The 21357-nt window shown below is 44.4% G+C and overlaps 1 protein-coding gene across 1 annotated transcript; it reads right to left on the reverse strand.

The window, feature by feature from the left end:
- Positions 1 to 685: 685 nt before the first annotated feature.
- LOC127646784 (TSC22 domain family protein 1-like) lies at positions 686 to 21230 on the reverse strand. The gene is made up of 3 exons (XM_052130667.1): positions 18774 to 21230; positions 3614 to 3665; positions 686 to 2323 (listed from the first exon to the last, which is right to left on the reverse strand). The coding sequence occupies exons 1-3, from the start codon at positions 20690 to 20692 to the stop codon at positions 2084 to 2086; spliced, it is 2211 nt and encodes a 736-aa protein (XP_051986627.1). The 5' UTR covers positions 20693 to 21230; the 3' UTR covers positions 686 to 2083.
- Positions 21231 to 21357: the final 127 nt, after the last annotated feature.

Here is a 21357-nt window from a genome sequence, read left to right on the forward strand (position 1 = left end):
AGTGTTCATGTTTCTAGACTTGTAGGAGTAAGATGAGGTAATAGAGCTGATATGAAAGAGCGTCCGTGTGAACGGGCTTAATTACCTTTAGATGTCAGCACAGAATTAGGACGGGGGGTTTGGGTGGCAGTGAAGTGGATGAGATCAGTGACCCACGACTGATTAATCATTATTATAAAACACTGATGATTTATTTACTGCAGAGGAATAGCTGAGCACACATATAAAACATTCATAATATGGCAAAGATTAATTTCTCTGTTTATTCTGAACATTTGGCCATTCCTTTGCTATAGTGTCATGTGACTTTACATTAGTGAATATACAGTAACACATACAGTCTCTATACAGTCTCACTCACATCACATTAATGGCCAAATATTCACCGATAAACCAACTTAAATTATGATTGACCACAAAAGTCATTAGTCATTTTCTCACAACACTCGATATGTTCAAGCGGTTGTCACTTCTGCTAAAACTGTTAAATAGATTAACAAACACAACATTAACATTATATTCAATGCCAACACACACACACACACACACACTGTCACACACACACTCTCACTCACACACACACACTCACTCTCAAACACACACACACACACACACACACACTCTCACTCACACACACTGTCACACACACACACTCATTCTCAAACACACACACACATGTTGTGTTTCCATGTTTTATGGGGACTTTCCATAGACATAATGGTTTTTATACTGTACAAACTTTATATTCTATCCCCTAAACCTAACCCTACCCCTAAACCTAAACCTCACAGAAAACTTTCTGCATTTTTACATTTTCAAAAAACATAATTTAGTATGATTTATAAGCTGTTTTCCTCATGGGGACCGACAAAATGTCCCCACAAGGTCAAAAATTTCGGGTTTTACTATCCTTATGGGGACATTTGGTCCCCACAAAGTGATAAATACACGCTCACACACACTCACACACACACACTCACACACTCACACACACTCTCACATACACACACACTCTCACATACACACACACTCTCACATACACACACACACACACACACACACACATACATATACAAACATACACACAAATTCTACATCCGTCGGTTGTTCCAATCTCTCACATAAGTGTCCTGATAATCTCTGGGTTTGTTTACAGTCGTGACTACAACAGAACTCAAATAACACGACAGGACCCGAGTTTTATTTCGGTTTCGTTTTATTTTTAAGTCAATGTGCAACTGTTAGTGCAACTGTATGACGTCACATTGAAGGAAACATGCACAGAATGGTACGGTCAGAACTGACACTTAGAACTTGCTATGAGCGTTTATGAGTGTTTGATTCGTTCGCTGGACATCTGTGCGTGTTTGTCAGATAATAAACACACGCTCAGCTCTTCAGCGAAACAGACCGTATGAATATCACAACCCTATAGTGCAATTCAACTCTGAAACTTCATGACATAAGTCACCGTTCCACAGTCCAGTCACGTTATATCCCACCTCACGAGTTTAAAGAAGTGCACTATCAAGGGTTTAACACTGTGCCGTAACCATTAACCCCTTCCCACATCATAAAGAGACACAGAAACTGGTTTCAATTCAGATTCTCTCGTTCCAGATGAGTTGCTCCCTATTCTGTTGTCTTATTGACAAGTGTCCACTACAAAGTGCTCATTATTTTTCATGTCATACAGCAAGAGGAGAAAACAAAACAACAAAAATAAAAGTAAAGAAATAAAACCAGTAACAAAAATATGAAAGCATACTGAAACTTCATATGATAGATATATAAAACAAAACAAACAGGAGAATGTAGCAACAGCAGCACGATTTCACATCACGGTTCCTGCTGATCTTGACAACACTTGAAACGAGGGTCCTGTTCGGCATGCGCGATGCGATTGGTCAAGCCCAGATTGCACAGGAAGTCACGTGTGTCCCATCCTGGTCAGCAGTGATTGTCTGAGGCAGGTAAAGCTCTGGTAAAGCATGTTTACTGTGTCAGAGTCTCTTCACAGTATCCATTAGTCTTCGTCAGGTTGCGTCTCGTCGTCTGGAGCGAGTCGCTCATGGAGAGGTGGTTAGGCGGTCGGGCCGGGGCCCTGGCTCTGTGTGAAGGGTCCGGTCTGACCTCCAGAGGTCGGGGAGTCCGTCTGGACCTCCTGCTGGAACTGAGCGAGCTGTTCGGGGCTGGCCAGGTTCTTCAGCAGCGTGTTCTCCTGTTCCAGCTGAGAGTTCCTCTCAATCAGCTCCTTTATCTGCTCCTTCAACACCTCCACCTCCTCACGCACCGCATACATCAGGTGACTCTTCACCAGGTCCTACGAGAACATAACAGAACATAAAGCTCATCCACAGTATCACTGACAGAACACGACTGAACACTTTCCAAATTATAGTCAAAAATATAGAAAAATCTGTATAAAGTTTTGATACATCTTGAAATAAAAAAACCAGGAACCATTTGCAACATTGTTTTCTGTCCATGTGATTATAACTACGATTTTATCACAACTGCACTTTATTCTACTCCGTTTAGAGGGTTCACACAAGCTCCTTGACCCGGTTGCTACCCTCCCTAGCAACTGGGTCAATTTGGTTACCCCATGTGACTCTACCCTCCCTAGCAACCGGCCCAATTTGGTTACCCCATGTGACTCCACCCTCCCTAGCAACCGGCCCAATTTGGTTACCCCATGTGACTCTACCCTCCCTAGCAACCGGCCCAATTTGGTTACCCCATGTGACTCTACCCTCCCTAGCATCTGGCCCAATTTGGTTACCCCATGTGACTCCACCCTCCCTAGCAACCGGCCCAATTTGGTTACCCCATGTGACTCCACCCTCCCTAGCAACCGGCCCAATTTGGTTACCCCATGTGACTCTACCCTCCCTAGCAACCGGCCCAATTTGGTTACCCCATGTGACTCTACCCTCCCTAGCAACCGGCCCAATTTGGTTACCCCATGTGACTCTACCCTCCCTAGCAACTGGCCCAATTTGGTTACCCCATGTGACTCCACCCTCCCTAGCAACCGGCCCAATTTGGTTACCCCATGTGACTCCACCCTCCCTAGCAACCGGCCCAATTTGGTTACCCCATGTGACTCTACCCTCCCTAGCAACCGGGCCAATTTGGTTACCCCATGTGACTCTTCCCTCCCTAGCAACTGGGACAATTTATTTACCCCATGTGACTCTACCCTCCCTAGCAACCGGGCCAATATGGTTACCCCATGTGACTCTACCCTTCCTAGCAACCGGCCCAATTTGGTTACCCCATGTGACTCTACCCTCCCTAGCAACCGGCCCAATTTGTTTACCCCATGTGACTCCACCCTCCCTAGCAACCGGCCCAATTTGGTTGCCTAGGAGAGCAGGGGTGGTATTCAGGATCAATACTTGCTGAAGCAGGTTTGACAGATTCTGTACAACAATATCTCACTATTCAAACTTTCATTTGAATCAAAACATGTCATGAAACACAATGTAAACATGTCATCATCATCATCATCATCACATCTGCTTATGCAAAGATGATGTTCCCGATCAGTGGGCACAAAGTTCATAATGTTGATTATAATAAAGATGATTTTATTGCACAAACTCACCATGGCTTGCTCGATTTTGTTGTCTATGGCGACCACACTGGCTCCTGAAGAACTGTGAAGAGAAGAAACACAATTCATTTATTCATCCGTGACTAACATTCAGAGCAATATCGACTAGTCCAGATCACGATATGATCGTTCATAATAATAACCTGCTTGATTTCCTGAATATTCACCTTTTATTGAACTCTCAGCGCCCAAAACAAAAAACAATATACATTTGCATAATAAAAGTGGGCCGGCACGCCTTTGGCTGAGACAGTGGGAGATTTGAATAATCCGTGCAGTGCCCCGCCCTCACCTGCTGCTGCTTATGTGTGATCAGAACATGTGAGCCGAACAGAACCGACACGAGAAGTCGTTTACCGAACTGTCTGCTAACACAATCGGTGTGTGCAACTACAACATTACATTATCTAAAAAACAACAACACTGATTTCACAGGCGCAATAGCTCTAATGATGTTGGTTTGGATGTAACAGGCGTTGTGTGTTCATGTAAGCAGTGAGAATGAGCAGAATGGCGCCACCTGTCGGTCAAAAGATGAAGCGCAGCATCAGTTGTTCCTGTTTTATGTTCCTGTTTTATGTTCCTGTTTTATTACGAGCATTCCATTTAAAAAAAATAAGGCTGGGTAAAAACAAATCGGTTATATTTTGCATCATATGCCAAATTAAGGTTATGAATTTATAGCTGTCATGGAGTTACATCACTCCTGTAAAACTTCCAGCTATCGTTGCAAATTTTAAAACTAGTTTTATTTAAAAAAAATATATATTTTTAAGAAAATTTTATGATTAATGAAAGAAAAAAATTGTTTACTGAAACATTTAAAGATTATTTTTGGCACATACAGTATACATGCAATAATACATGGCTAAAAAAATTAAAAGTATGTTTTTTTTGTGGTCAGTCCAGTGAAAATGGTGGCAGGTCATGTAAAAATCTCAACTAGTGGCCGGACCAGCAGATACGAGCGTGAAGCGATCAACTGTGTTCTGCAACGGCTTTCGGGTCCTTGTATATGTATAACGTAATAGTTGCAGTAAAAAGGTTTCAACTGCTTTATGTCATGAACTGTGTACCCGCAATATTATCTTCAGTTCTGAGCTTTTCCTGAAACACTCCGGTTACCTTTAACTCCTCGTCCTAACCAGAGGCGATAAGATGCCAGCAACAAGCTATCCGTCCGTCCACACCAGACACATCGATAGTCACTCAAATTATGATCATTCACATAGAAATGTAGAAAACAGAGCAAAAGGGGGTCTGTGTAGTTTGAATCCAGGGCGTGCTGAGTGACTCCAGCCAGGTCTCCTTAGCAACCAAATTGGGCCGGTTGCTAGGGAGGGTAGAGTCACATGGGGTAACCAAATTGGCCTGGTTGCTAGGGAGGGAAGACTCACATGGGGTAACCAAATTGGCCCGGTTGCTAGGGAGGGAAGACTCACATGGGGTAACGAAATTGGGCCGGTTGCTAGGGAGGGAAGACTCACATGGGGTAACCAAATTGGGCCGGTTGCTAGGGAGGGTAGAGTCACATGGGGTAACCAAATTGGCCCGGTTGCTAGGGAGGGTGGAGTCACATGGGGTAACCAAATTGGGCGGTTGCTAGGAGGGTAGAGTCATGGGGTAACCAAATTGGCCCGTTGCTAGGGAGGGTAGAGTCACATGGGGTAACCAAATTGGCCCAGTTGCTAGGGAGGGTAGAGTCACATGGGGTAACCAAATTGGCCCGGTTGCTAGGGAGGGTGGAGTCACATGGGGTAACCAAATTGGGCCGGTTGCTAGGGAGGGTAGAGTTACATGGGGTAACCAAATTGGCCCGGTTGCTAGGGAGGGTAGAGTCACATGGGGTAACCAAATTGGCCCAGTTGCTAGGTAGGGTAGAGTCACATGGGGTAACCAAATTGGCCCGGTTGCTAGGGAGGGTAGAGTCACATGGGGTAACCAAATTGGCCCGGTTGCTAGGGAGGGTAGAGTCACATGGGGTAACCTTCTCGTGGTCGCTACAATGTGATTCTCGCTCTCGGTGGGGCGTGTGGTGAGTTGTGCGTGGATTGCGGAGAATAGCGTGAAGCTAAGCTGAGATTCGTACTCCACCAGCCGGATTGAGTCACTACGCCACCACGAGGACTTAAGAGCCCATTGGGAATTGGGCGTTACAGATTGGTGAGAAAATGGGAGAAAAAAAAAAAAAAAAAGAAAACAGGAGCAATTACAGACAAAACAGTCAACAAATAATTTTCTCACTTAAGCTCCATTTGGGCATTCGCTTTCTACGGCAAACCCTGAGAGGAAAGTTACTTTCTGTAGTGTTATGATTGTTTACGCAGGAGTACTGCTATGATGCAACTCCATGACAGATATAAATTCATTAAAGTATATTAAAGCCGACATCTCACTAGCCGGTTCAGAACAACTTTATTTCGGCAAAGGGAGTCATGCGTGTACTCCTTTCACCGATCTCCATGTAACAGGGAAGTGGAGAGAAAGTGGGAATGACACGGGATGTCTCCCCACTACCATTCTGAATCTGAACCGGTGCGTGTGTGACACCGGCTGAAGAGAACGAGGTGGTTTGGCCGTGTTTCAGGCACGTCCAGCTGGGAGGAGGCCTCGGGGAAGACCCAGGATTAGGTGGAGAGATTACATCTCCACACTGAACTGGGAACGCCTCGGGGTCTCCCAGTCAGAGCTGGTTAATGTGACTCGGGATAGGGAAGTTTGGGGCCCCCTGCTGGAGCTGCTGCCCCCGCGACCCGACTTCGGATAAGCGGTTGAAGATGGATGGATGGATATCTGTAAGTCGTCATGTTGAAGTGCTGCACTATGCATCCATATATCCCTCTAGAATGCAAAATTATACTTTTCTAGGATCCGACTAGATGTCCAGACAACCCACAGACTTGGCGATTATGAAAATTGGTAGTTTTGCACATCTCTGGTTAAATGGAGTAAATTTATCAGAAAAAAATACCCATTTTAATATGATACTTTTTACCTTTATATTTATCCTATTACGTTAGTACACACAAATGTTTCAGACGCACAGTTTAGCTGAAACTGACATGTAGAAAGAACTTTTCAATGCAAATTCATTACAAGCAGGTGACAAATACAAGACTTATAGAATATTCTGGATCCTTAAAAATAATCACTCCACTTTTTAAAATCAGAATCCACTAAATAGTTAATAATTAATGCCATGAGCACAGATCACGAGTACAAAATGTTCCTAGAGACGCATCTGAAAGCATAAGACAAGTTTGAGGATCAGAAAGTCTCTTGATAAAGTGAAGTCTGTGTTTCATTTTGACCCAGTTACCCATTAGCCCAGAAACACACACGCACGCGCACACAAACAACAACAACAACAACGACGACGAGTCGTTCAGTGCTGGTAGGGTTAGGGGTAGGTTTTACCTGTGATGCTGCAGTTCCCAGTACAGCAGTCTGAAATTCATCATCTTTTTAGGGCCTTTATCTTCCAGCAGAACCGTCTCTCTCATCGAGGTGTCAATCAAATGCTCCACGCAAACCAGGAAACCACCAACCACCCGAAAAACACCCCCGATGTCCACCGTGACTCCTCACACACAGCGCCTCGTTACAAGACGCCACATGAAAAGGTGTGTGTATGTGAGGGGTTATTTGTTCTACTGAGCTCTTTCAAAGCTCATCACACAAACACTGTCAACAGAGGAGGTGATGTCACTGCTGTCACATGACCAGCTACTGTTACATAAACCATTGAAGATTAAAACTGTCCGCCAATCAGGAGGACCAGTTTGGACCACACACCCTATTCCAAGACCCCACCTCCTCATTATCATATCATGTATATTTAATTCACAGTAAATCATGTTATCATTTCTTTTCTGCATGAAATGGTAAATAGTGAGCATTTCTCAGCATGTCTCGTGTAACGCACACACAGCATGAGTCCGACGTCCACATCTATAGAACAAAGACACAGCTGGGCACGTGAGCGGGCATCTGAACGGGTTACAGGACACAAGAACAAGAGAGATGGCATGCGTGCACACGTATAGTGTTTTAATCTGAACTGTAACAGCATGTCTGTGATGAAGTACTTTAATGCATAATGAGAAAGAAATCAGTGATGCATGTAAGCTGCTGCCCATAATCCCCTTCACCAGCATCCTCACTAACATGTGAGCGCATCGGTCAGGGCATCAACACTGCACATATCGGCCTTCTTGTCTGAACGTTGCGTAACCGTAAGAGTCTTTAGGATGTGCGAAAACTGGTCAGTGTTGACACAATCAACACGGTTTTAGTTCAGTACTGAATCAGCTGATGGTCACGAGGATGTGCAGTCCGGTCCAAACATCTGACAACACATTATTGGATTTTCAACAATGAAGTTATGAAGGAAAAAGGTGATTCAAAGTCAAATAAACCACATTTCAGAAATATCCCCGGCTTACATTTTTGATTTTGTTCATGCCTTATGTGTAAAAAGATAAATAAATGATGATGACAGACAAAATATTACATGTCATGATTTAATATTTACTGAGTAATCACTATTTTGTACTTTGGGGTAAAAGTGACAATTTTCGCGTATAATTTTGGAGCAAAACTACAGGTCAAAAAAGTACCCTTAGAAAGGTGTGAGCATCATGGTTTTATTGTTACACAGAGATTGGTGGATCTATTCACAAAATCAGTCGAGCTCAGCACCTCTTGTTGCATTACATGCCAATGGTGCGATCCCAAAAATGGAGAAAAGAACCTTTTTGTGTTGTTTTTCCAAAGTTGGAGTTCCTATAACTCTAGAAGTATTAAAGAGATCTCAAAATATTTTGGGATTCTGCTTCAGAACAAACTTCCCCTTTTGTATATTCATTGTCAAGGCTCTATATGGTTAAATACCAGAGATATGCAGCTCTCAATGCGGCATTAACCCATTTTCAATGGTCGAAAAACAAATGTGGGTCACATGGTATGAAGCCAGCTTTCCTGTCCAACAAAAGAAAGGTCAGAATTAAAAATCATGCTGAAACAAGAAATGTTCCTTTATTCACATTAAAACAATTAAGTCAAAATCCTGATCCCGGATGAGAAATGCACCATTATTAAGAATAAGAGACATGTGGCTCTTCCTCTTGTATTCCTCAGTATTCTTCATATTCGGCACTATTTCTAGGTGACTGATCAAAGGTAAGTCATTGGACATGTCAACTCTTTGTCCAGACGGTCAGATTGAAGCTTTGGTTCATGTTGGCTCAAGTATATGCAGTCATTAAAGCAAAAGGTGATGAAAATAATCAAACAGAAGTGCCAATTACAAGTTTTTTTACTTTTGTCTCAGACTTTTGGACTGTATAAATTCCATGAGTCAATCGCATCAAACCAAGTGTGCCTCACAAGCCCTCAAAAGTGAAGCCAAAACGTCTCGATCGCCCCCCGGTGGCTGGTCCTAGTATAGGTCATAAGCCCCGCCTCCCCATGTTATTCAACGGGACGTGAGACCAACTAAACAATTAAATTACACTTCACATATCTTTTTTCCAAAGATAGTTTCTGTCATTTACTGTCGTTTCTATCACGTTGATGTCATTTCAAGTGTTTGTTTTTAAAATAAGTTTGTTTTTAGTTATTTGATGCTATAAAAACACTAATGTGACATCATGATTGACAGCTGTGATTGACAGGTTCTCTGAGCGAAGTAGTCACTGAAGCACCAACAGACTTTTTTTCGGGATCTTCGGAGGACTGAGGAGATTGGAGCTTTAAATTTAATATCTACATTTCTATAATTCATTATTTCACACCGTCATAAGTCAAAAGGGGCATGTGCTTGTGATTGATTCGGCGAGAGTGAGGGCGGGGCCTTGATTTCGCGGCTTTACTTCCTGCTCACTACTGCGCAGGTCTGGTCCCGAAATCGCAACTGCGTAGACTCAAGTCCCAAGATGTCAGCGCCATATCGGGACACTGACACACTGACACATATATTATGATTCAATAAGTCTCGAGCAATCATGTTATAGTCTAGCTGCATTAAGTGTGTGCGCTCGAGGGATGAGCAGCCCGTGACCGTGTGTCACGTATTGTCCAAACCGTTCAACGGACGATGCCATCACCACCACCCTCCATCTGGCCCTCAACCACCTAGACAATAAGGACTCATACGTTCGAATGCTGTTCATAGATTTCAGCTCAGCATTCAACACAATCATTCCCCAGCACCTGATTGGAAAGCTGAACCTGCTGGGCCTGGACACCTCCCTCTGCAACTGGATCCTGGACTTCCTGACTGGGAGACCTCAGTCAGTCCGGATTGGGAACAGCATCTCCACCACCACCACCACCACCACACTGAGCACTGGGGCCCCCCAGGGCTGTGTGCTCAGTCCACTGCTGTTCACTCTGCTGACTCACGACTGTGCAGCAATGCACAGCTCGAACCACATCGTCAAGTTCGCCGATGACACGACCGTGGTGGGTCTCATCAGCAAGAACGACGAGTCAGCATATAGAGAGGAGGTGCAGCGGCTGACGAACTGGTGTAGAGCCAACAACCTGTCCCTGAATGTGGACAAAACAAAAGAGATGGTTGTTGACTTTAGGAGAGCACAAGGTGAACACACTCCGCTGAACATCGACGGCTCCTCTGTGGAGATCGTCAAGAGCACCGAATTCCTTGGTGTTCACTTGGCGGAGAACCTCACCTGGTCCCTCAACACCAGCTCTATCACCAAGAAAGCCCAGCAGCGTCTCTACTTTCTTCGAAGGCTGAGGAAAGCACATCTCCAACCCCATCCTCACTTCATTCTATAGAGGGACTATTGAGAGCATCCTGAGCAGCTGCATCACTGCCTGGTTTGGGACTTGCACCGTTTCGGACCGCAAAGCCCTGCAGAGGATAGTGAGGACAGCTGAGAAGATCATTGGGGTCTCTCTTCCCTCCACCAAAGACATTTACACAAATCACTGTATCCGCAAAGCAACCAGCATTGTGGACGACCCCACACACCCCTCACACAAACTCTTTACCCTCCTGCCTTCTGGCAAGAGGTACCGAAGCATACAGGGCCCTCACGGCCAGACTGTGTAACAGCTTCTTCCCCCAAGCCATCAGACTCCTCAATACTCAGAGACTGGACTGACACGCACACACACGCACACACGCACACACACACACACACACGTGTCCTGAGTTGCACTTTAATTACTGTCACTTTATAACTGTCTGCTACCTCAATAACTGCTATGTGCATAGAACATATGAGATACATATATCATATCTCATAGTATGTATGTTTAAGTTTTTAGAAATTGTCATCTTTTTGCACTACTGTGTCTATTGTCCTGTTCATTGTTAGTAATTTATTGTACTGTCCCGTACTTTTTGCACACGTTTGCACGTGCACTTTATATAGGTATACAGGTATTTTATTTAGTCTGTGTGGTCTCATGTGGTTCTGTGTTTGTCCTATGTTGTTGTATGTAGCACATGGTCCTGGAGGAACGTTGTCTCGTTTCACTGTGTACTGTACTAACTGTATATGGTTTAACGACAATAAAAACCACTTGACTTGACTTTATCATCATTATAGTAAATGGGTAGCTCAGTGTGGAGTTAAGAGCAAAAGTCCAAACATCACGCAAGTGAAAATGGTTTTTGGTGAGTGATTTGAGCAACTCGCCAGTTTATTTGGAACTGCATTATGCAACATAGTTTAAATTGAATTTAATGAATAATTGTCTGACCCTCACTGATGTAAGTGATGTAAGAGATTCAAATCAAATTCATACGAGCATCTACATAATAAAACATCTGGCACAGCTTGCATATAAACGATTTTACTTGAGTGGAAAATTCACCATCAAATGTTTATCTAGCTACATTTGAAGTCAGATGTTTACATACACTTACATTGAAGTCATTAAAACTCATTATTTTATCACTCCACAGATTTCACATTAGCAAACTATAGTTTTGGCGAGTCGTTTAGGACATCTACTGTGGGCATGACACGAGTCATCGTTTACAGACCGATTGTGTCACTTTTAATTGACTATAATCACAATTCCAGTGGGTCAGAAGTTACATACACTAAGTTAACTGTGTCTTTAAGCAGCTTGGAAAATTCCAGAAAATGATGTCAAGCCTTTAGACAATTAGCTTCTGATAGGAGGTGTGCTGAATTGGAGGTGTACCTGTGGATGTATTTTAAGGCCTCTCAAACTCAGTGTCTCTTTGCTTGACATCATGGGAAAATCTAAATAAATCAGACAAGAATTCAGAAAAACAACTGTGGACCTCCACAAGTCTGATTCAGCTTTGGGAGCAATTTCCACACGCCTGAAGGTCCCACGTTCATCTGAACAAACAATAGTACACAAGTATAAACACCATGTGACCACACAGTCATCACACCGCTCAGGAAGGAGACACATTCTGTCTCCTAGAGATGAACGTAGTTTGTGTGAAAAGTGCAAATCAATCCCAGAACAACAGCAAAGGACCTTGTGAAGATGCTGGAGGAAACAGGTGGACGAGTATCTAGATCCACAGCAAAACCAGTCCTATATGGACATCACCTGAAAGGCTCAGCAAGGAAGAAGCCGCTGCTCCAAAACCACCATAAACAAGCCAGACTACAGTTTGCAAGTGCACATGGGGACAAAGATCTGACTGGAGAAATGTCCTCTGATCTGATGAAACACATATTGAACTGTTTGTCCATAATGACCATCGGTATGTTTGGAGGGAAAAGGCTGAAGAACAGCATCCCAACAGTGAAGCATGGGGGTGCAGCATCATGTTGTGGGGGTGCTGCAGGAGGGACTGGTGCACTTCACTAAATAGATGATGACATCATGAGGAAGGAACATGATGTGGATATATTGAAGCAACATCTCAAGACATCAGACAGGAAGTTAAAGCTAAACAATTTAAAGGCAATGCTGCCAAATACTAACAGTGTATTTTCACTTCTGCCCCACTGGGAATGTGATGAAAGAAATAAAAGCTGAAATAAATAATTATCTCGACTATTATTCTGACATTTCACATTCTTAAAATAAAGTCGTGATCTGAACTGACCGGGAATGTTTTCTACCATTAAATGTCAGGAATTGTTTGGCTAAAGTGTAACTTCTGACTTCAACTGTAACATAGATGTGGAATATTCCTCATATTAAACCATTAAATTGTTTCAGACTGACTGCGAGTGACAATCACCTGCGCTGTTAATATTACGAGGGATCAATCGAGCTCACGGTACGAGAAGAGTTGATGAGCAGGGCTGGCTATCGACACCGATCTGCTGATTTGATTCGATTCTGATTTACAACCTCTTGATTTGTTTACCTCTTACTCAAAAAGCTCAGAAACAATACAAATGAAATATTACATGTTATTTGGATTGCCCGGGTTATAGTGGCGCTGTTGTACTTGATACTCGCTTTGATAGCATTGTTAAAAAATGACTGTTACTTTGAAGGAACGCAATGTGATATGTACAGTCTGTACAAAAGGCGAAAGAAAGTTTACTCCGAATTGGTGTCTGGCGACGGATCACGAGGACAAATGCGTTTCAGACTGTACATGCAAGGGGGACGAGCAACTTTTGGACAATGCTTGTGAATGGAGACCATTTCAAAAACATACACACAGTTTTCATATGCATTCGGATTAATGTAGAAGTAGCCCAAGACATACGGTGACAGTAAATTAGCGCATGTTAACGAGAGAGACTCGGTCAGCTTTATCTCATCTGTTCAACATGTGATTAGTATTAATGTCACATAGAAAAACAAATGGATGGTAGCAAAAGCGTTCGGTGTGAACAGCCCCTTACAGTTGGTGGAGGTCTTTGGCCTTGCTCTCTTATAAGCGTTTCTCAGATTATGAGTTGTTTAAATGCTTTGTCAGGAAAGATGTTCAAATTAGAAATGTGTGTTTCGGGATCCTCGCACTCCGTTCCAGTCTGTTGTTTTGTCTGATTGAACAGACCCTGACCTGTGCTCCGAGTCTGAGCCGCTTCACCACAGAGTTCAGCCGGATACCTCTGCTATCTGTGAATATTGCGACACTACATACAACTGTACTGAATTAAAAAAATGGCGCTGTTATTATGAAGCTGTTGTGTTATTCAGAACTTCTTCTAAAAATCCTCCATGTGCAGTAATGACAGCTTTGCAGATCCTTGTTATTCTAGCGGTCAGTTTGTCCAGATACTCATGTGACCTTTCACCCCACACTTCCTGCAGCACTTGCCCTTTCACCCCACACTTCCTGTACCACTTGACCCTTCACCCCACACTTCCTGTACCACTTGCCCTTTCACCCCACCCTTCCTGTAGCAGTTGCCCTATCACCCCACACTTCCTGTAGCACTTGCCCTTTCACCCGACCCACCCTGTAGCACTTGCCCTTTCACCCGACCCACCCTGTAGCACTTTCCCTTACACCCCACACTTCCTGTAGCACTTGACCTTTCACCCCACACTTCCTGTAGCACTTGACCTTTCACCCCACACTTCCTGTAGCACTTGCCCTTTCACCCCACACTTCCTGTAGCACTTGCCCTTTCACCCCACACTTCCTGTAGCACTTGCCCTTTCACCCGACCCACCCTGTAGCACTTGCCCTTTCACCCCACACTTCCTGTAGCACTTGCCCTTTCACCCCACACTTCCTGTAGCACTTGCCCTATCACCCCACCCTTCCTGTAGCACTTGACCTTACACCCCACCCTTCCTGTACCACTTGACCCTTCACCCCACACTTCCTGTAGCACTTGCCCTTTCACCCCACCCTTCCTGTAGCACTTGCCCTTTCACCCCACACTTCCTGTAGCACTTGCCCTATCACCCCACACTTCCTGTAGCACTTGCCCTTTCACCTGACCCACACTGTAGCACTTGCCCTTTCACCCCACCCTTCCTGTAGCACTTGCCCTTTCACCCCACCCTTCCTGTACCTCTTGACCCTTCACCCCACACTTCCTGCAGCACTTGCCCTATCACCCCACCCTTCCTGTAGCACTTGACCTTACACCCCACCCTTCCTGTAGCACTTGACCTTTCACCCCACACTTCCTGTAGCACTTGACCTTTCACCCCACACTTCCTGTAGCACTTTCCCTTACACCCCACACTTCCTGTAGCACTTGACCTTTCACCCCACACTTCCTGTAGAACTTGCCATAGATGTGACTGTCTTGTCGGGCACTTCTCACACATCTTACAGTCCAGCTGATCCCACAAAAGCTCAATGGGGTTCTTTCACAGTGTTTTTTTTATTGTATACAGACGTCTTATTTTGTGTACACTGTATATTGTACATTATTAGGTGTATAGTGTGTTGTGTTACAGATGTTGTGTAAATCAGATGTTTATTGTAAGTGTCATAATGCTGTGTTGCTTGGAACTGCACCCAAGACTTCACCCACTGTTGCACTTGTGTACATGGTTGAGTGACAGTAAAGTGATTTGATTGATTTGATTCCAAATTGGGAGAAATGGGGATACAAATAAATAAATATGTAATGCCATTGAATGTATTCCGTTACTCCCCAACACTGCCAAACAGGCATGACAAAGTCTAAACGTGTTTGTTAGCAAGTCTGTACTGGCTGAAAAAAATAAATAAATAGTAGTTTATAATTGGTCAGAAACAGTAAAAATAAAGAGATTTTTTTATGAAACAAGCAGAAAGTCCAGATGTATTTAGTTACTTGACATCGGCGACATCATGGAGGTCAGCGGGTTCATTTAGGGGCCTGAAGAGATTCAGCTGATCAAGCATTTGAAGATGTTCAAAGACACAAAAGACAATTACTGCGAGCATTTATAGCTGACATTCCCCACAGTTTTACACCTGCCTCAGATGATTTGAGATGCAGAAATCAATCAGTGCCAATGCAGATCAACATTTACTGCAGCTGCAAGTGTTGCACTGCATGAAAACTCCCTCACATAACTGCTGCAGTGGATGAGCTGCTGTATCAGTGTGAAATGAAGCAGAGCGTCAAGAGAGAAATCAGGCGACAATACCAGACATGCCATATGTGTGATCAATTCTACAATAGATCACATAGAAGCATCACAACAGCTTCGCAAGAATAACAATCGCTGCTTCTGCTGAGTCACAAACAGAGCTGCAGATGTGTCGCTATGGCAACCAGACAGGCCACTCTCATTGGTGCCTTCATCACCCAGACACACTCACTGCAGTCAATGACAGAAGCATTACTCTATGCAGATCAAACCGTTACATGTTACACCACGGGGCACACCTGACCTTACCGGTGACAGGAGACACACTTCCTGTAAACTTTCAAATGTGAAAGCACACACAGGAAACTGGGAAGAGTTTGAGAAGAAAGAGACATCGAGACACAGAAAGAGCGCATATATAGAGGAAAGACAGACAAGATCGGGGATGTGTCCTGACGTTTGACCAACCCAACATTGACCACAAACAGAACCGCATTTATGAAACCACTGTTTTAATATTCAGTTTAAGGAGAAGCTCACAGAAAATTTAAAATAAAATGCCTGGGTAACATTTCTGGGTCATATTCACCCAGAATATGTAAAGTATTACACATTATGAAAAATGGTATATATACACTGACTGAGCCCTTTTTTAGGAACACTATGGTCTTAATAAAGAGACTGCAGTCGTAGCCCATGCGCCTTAAGGTTGGACGTGTTGTGCATTCTGAGATGCTATTCTGATCACCGCAATTGTACAAGGGGGTTATCTGAGTTACCATCAATTGACTTGAATATCAGGCAAAATACAACAAAACTGGTTTCATTAGCAAGCCACTAATCCTACGGTACACTCTTGAATTAAAAATATCTACAATCTTTTCACATTATGTACTTTTACTTGCCCCCCTCGGAAAATATATTGCTGTGCTCATATCGCAAAATTAGCACTCGTGTACTTTTCTAAATTTCCTAATCAAAAGAAATCATGCGTCAGCCCAAACGCAACAGCCAGTGTTAGATGAAGTTTTCATTTTCTGGTGTCTTCTCAATGACTAACATCCACTTCAGACACTTGACGAACATTAGAAACGGAGTTAAAGAGTTCCCAGGCTGGATGGGGCAGATTCACTGGCTTTTCACCAACATGTCAATTCGCACAGGATGAGTATAACAGGGGTTATTATTTACTGAGCGTTTGATAGGTAAAAGACTATTACCTTTACCGGTGTGGGAATGCGCAGCCCGCAAAAAGTCTGACATGAACGATTAGCACGGGTTAAATAGAGCTCTTATGAGCGAGGAGTGGAGCGATGACCTTTGAACTTGAGCGAATATTTGAGCAGAGTGACAACTCGCTCCACACCGCTCACAAGCTAAATAATGTCTAAATGACTGAGATCACATTTTTTCCCCATTCTGATGGTTGATGTGAACATTAACTGAAGCTCCTGACCAGTATCTGCATGAATTTATGCATCGCACTGCTGCCACACGATTGGCTGATTGGATAATCAGATGTACAGCTGTACCTAATAAAGTGCTCAGTGAAAGTATATATGTACACTTTTTAAAATAAAAAATATTGTAAATAAATATATTAATATTCAAATAAATCATCATTTAAATCAATTGTAATGAATATAATATTATTTTAAAAAATATATAATATTTTATTCAAATATAATATTGTGCCCGGACAGGATGATTTTCATTGCATTATTACTATAATAATAATTTTGGGGGTGTAAAACTGTGCCTAATCAGAGACTGTTTAGCAGAGACAGGTCACTTCTATTAAAATCAATGGGAGAAATCGGAACACCCAACAGCAGTCAACGGAGGTAGAAAGGAAGTCCCGCCTCACAGGTAAAGAGCCAATCACCTTTCAGATACAGACATCACCTGTCAATCATCTCCAGAGTGCGAGTGTGCATTAGCTATACAGAAGCACACTTTATGATACCAGTGTTGTCAGATTTTACTGCTGATTTTAAATATGTTCTTTGATCGTAATCTTGACCAACCGTTTCGGAGAGTTTGGACTTTCTCCATACATGTATAGAGGAGTTGCACTGGCATGACTCAAAATAGCCTCCCGAGAGTGTTCCAAACATGGCCGACAGCGACTTGATAGAAAGACTTTGGCCTAATTTTCATGAAAATAATGAAACAATGCAAAAAAAACTTATAAAAAAATTTATTCTGACTTTAGGGTTAGGGTGAATTATGACCTAGATATTTCTACATCAGATTCACCCTTTCAACTTGGGGGGAAATGGGCCTTAAGGCTCAGGTATACTTTGTTTTTTCGCACACAGTCAAGCGCTCTGACTTTTTAAGATGCTGTAAGCTAATTTCCTTTCCATGTAAAGGCATGTAAAAATATGTCCTACTCCCTGAAAGATATTTGGTCTCCGTGTCAGCTCTAGACTCTAAACAGCAATCAAAAATGTGTCCGTGGGCCGCGTTATTTTCCGGTTAATATTGTACTGTAGTTGCAGTGAATGATTGAGTCTTAATGACATTTTAATGCCATGTTGCTCATAGCAATTGTCAGTTGAGGGCGCTATTTTGCTGCTATTTTTTTTTCCAATAATTTTTGCTTGTGTTTTTCTCAATGGGGGGCTTTAGGAAGAGGGGGTGTGGCTAATCCAATGGTCAGCTTGACTTCTTGTGGAAATTCTTGAGAACACTTTTAAAGGTACTGTAAGCCACTCTTTAGATCGCAAGCGAATGCCACGTGTCGAGAAAATCTGCGCCACATGCAGAATGTCTGTGCAGACTGTGCACGATCCGATCAGCAGCGCAGACAATGGAAGTTTGGCTTTTATTCATGAAACACGAGCAGAACACATTTAATGTAAATTAAAACAATGTAATGTAAAACAATTATTTAAAATCCTCCCATAGACTTAAATGGGAAAACATAAGGATTGTTTTACTTAATTTACAACAGATTTGTTCTGCTTGTGTTTCATGATAAGGTTAAATTGGTTTTAAACTGTTTGATTTGCTAAATGTCTTGTTTGCCATCAAAACATACGGTGAATTCAGGTAAATTGTGCCACATTTGGATCAATAAGTGGCCCAATATATCGGACTTCATACTCAACCATACAGAGGTTAAGTGGGGATCTAGTCGGATCTATAAAGCATAAAATATGACTCTTACCTGTCGTCATCTGCACCAGTCAAGACGGCTACAGCACTGACATCTTGTCCCAGAGTGGCAACTGCATCCGCTCCCACCTGTCCAGCGAGGCCAGTCATTCCTCCTGCGGCCAGTCGTGGCAGAGCGAGCAGCGGGTGATGCTGTAACAACAGGCGGTGGGCATCTTCCAGCTGTGAGGCCGTCACAGCACTCAAGCCGCTGTAGGAGACACCTGACGGGGGAAGCTGTGCTCCCTGTTGACCCAGTACTGAGGGACGGCCCAAAATCGCAGCTCCATGAAACAGTGACTGCGCTCCTGCAGATGAAGGCATGTTAGATCCAGACGGAACTGAAGTTGTGGATGAAGACAGCGGAGGTGCAGGCTGCTGCTGCTGTTCTGGGTGCTGTTGGGCAGGGGTGACGGTCCCCATCTGAGGGCCGGGAACCTGCGGTCTTGAAGATGGGGGCTGAGGAACTACTGGAAGTCCTGGTATGCCAATGGGAGCTGGAGCCGCTCGGGGCGACACTGCAGTTTGAATTTGAGGATTCTGGAGAGGTTGAGCTGTGGGCATTTGGGCATATTCCATTGGTGGCATTCCACTATGGGCAACAGACAAGGCGGGTTTCGCGTTAGTGGGGTAGCTGCTCTGCATTTGGGGTATTTGGCCCTCTACGGTGTAGGATACCGGCTGTTGGGGTCTAACGGGGGCAGATGAACTCTCAGTGCCCATCATACCTGTCTGAGTAACCACGTGGGGGTTGATAGAGGGGGCAACAGTGGGCTGAAGTATCGTGTGAGCGTTCGGATCTTGAGGGGGAAGAGTAGTGTGCATTGCATATGTCTGTTGGACGTCTCCACCACCACTGAGAGTGCTTCCAGAAGAACTGCCACTCGTGGTCTCATGTTCAGACTGAATAATGGTCTCCACAGTTCTGTGAGCGGCTGCTGTTGTGTCTCCAGACGGGGTGTCTTTCTCATAATACTCTGTACACATCCAGCGGCCCTTTCGAAACGGCTCGGAGTTGGAATCGAGTTTGACCACCCTGAAACGAGACGCTGTGGCAGCTGCAGTCATCGGAGTTTGGGTCGTAGTTGGCATTGATGGTGGTAGCTGTGCAGGTGGAACTGTCACCGCAGCCGATGCACTTCCTGTTGGCCCTGATCCACCTCCAATCTCTGTCGCAGAACGCAGAACTCTTCCTGTTGAAGCTGCAGGGTGACTTGCTGCTGCGGTTCCACCACCGTCCACAACAGCAGCTTGGGTTGATCGTCCACTTGACTGGGCCGCAACGCCACCCGTAGATGCCAATGACGCAGGCCTCACTTGGGTGGCTGCCACAGGACGAGCCCCTTGCTCCTTGTGATGTCCATGAGGCTGATGATGAGCATGATGATGGACTCCATTAGCCATGTACCCTTGCTGCGGGTGATGCATGACCGGTTCATTAGGCGAGGTGACCCCAGGAGTCTCACCTCCATGCAAGCTATTCAGCGTTTCTTCGGAAGAACTCCTCTCAGGAACGCCCGTGTCCGTGGCTCGAGAAACGGACACATCGAGGATGTCAGATGAGGAGAGGTCCTCCGTGTGGGACTCATCCATGTCATCGTAACTCTCGGTATCGTCCGCAATGCTGTTATTAGCGCTGGCGGACACCTGCGCGGGCAGGACGCTTGTGATCTGAAAGCCGCTCTTCTTTTTGACCTGTGCCCCAATATTCTGACCCTGAGGGTGGATGCTGAGGCTGTGGGGTGGGTGATGCGGTCCAGGGGATGAAGAGCCGGTGGGGGCCGTCTGATGGTCTTCGGCTGGGGCAACAGGGCAGTTAATACTGACCATGGCACCACTGGTGGGGTTACTGCCCCTGCGGCCAGCGAACACAGATGGGTGGGACATCCTCCTGCTCGAGGGCGTCTCACCAGGCGAGTCTGAGTGATGCATGTGGTGAAATTCACTCTTGATAAGGATGTAAATATGGTAAATACAGTGGAGTGAATACACTAGAGTCTGTGCGATGACGTCGTTAGTAAATCACTTATAGTCCCCATTGACAAAGCACGAGTTTGACACGTCCTACTGCACTGCTTATGATAAATGAGTATTTATAATCAATAATGTCGCCCTCACAGCAGACTAACGACAGCTATCTCCCGGTTAGCACATTAAAAGCCCCAGCTGGCTAACTGCTCAGTCTTTAAAACACAAACTATACCCATTATCATCATCACTCCTGATATATTTACACAAGTTCACACACTGATCTGTGTGACACACGTCAGCTGCAGCTCAATGCCGGTGTATAAATCATAAACAGTCATCACCTCAGAACGCTTTTATTCGCTCAATATCCACAGAAATTATCCCACACGGCGGTTTATTCGTATCTGACGCCGGTATCTCGTCTCTATTCGCGGTACAGACGGTGAAACGGCTTCATTCAGATGTTTGCTGTCTCATCCTCAACACATCACTGAGGTAAGCAAGCACGCTAACCGACGGAGCTAGCAGCTGTGATGACGACAGCAGGGGGCGGGGCCGCAGGGGACAGGACACGCCCATCCGTAAAACGCTGATACCGGATCAGATGAGCAGAGCGTTCTGCAGTT

Source organism: Xyrauchen texanus, chromosome 7 (genome assembly GCF_025860055.1).
Source record: "Xyrauchen texanus isolate HMW12.3.18 chromosome 7, RBS_HiC_50CHRs, whole genome shotgun sequence".
Taxonomy (NCBI): Eukaryota; Metazoa; Chordata; class Actinopteri; order Cypriniformes; family Catostomidae; genus Xyrauchen; species Xyrauchen texanus.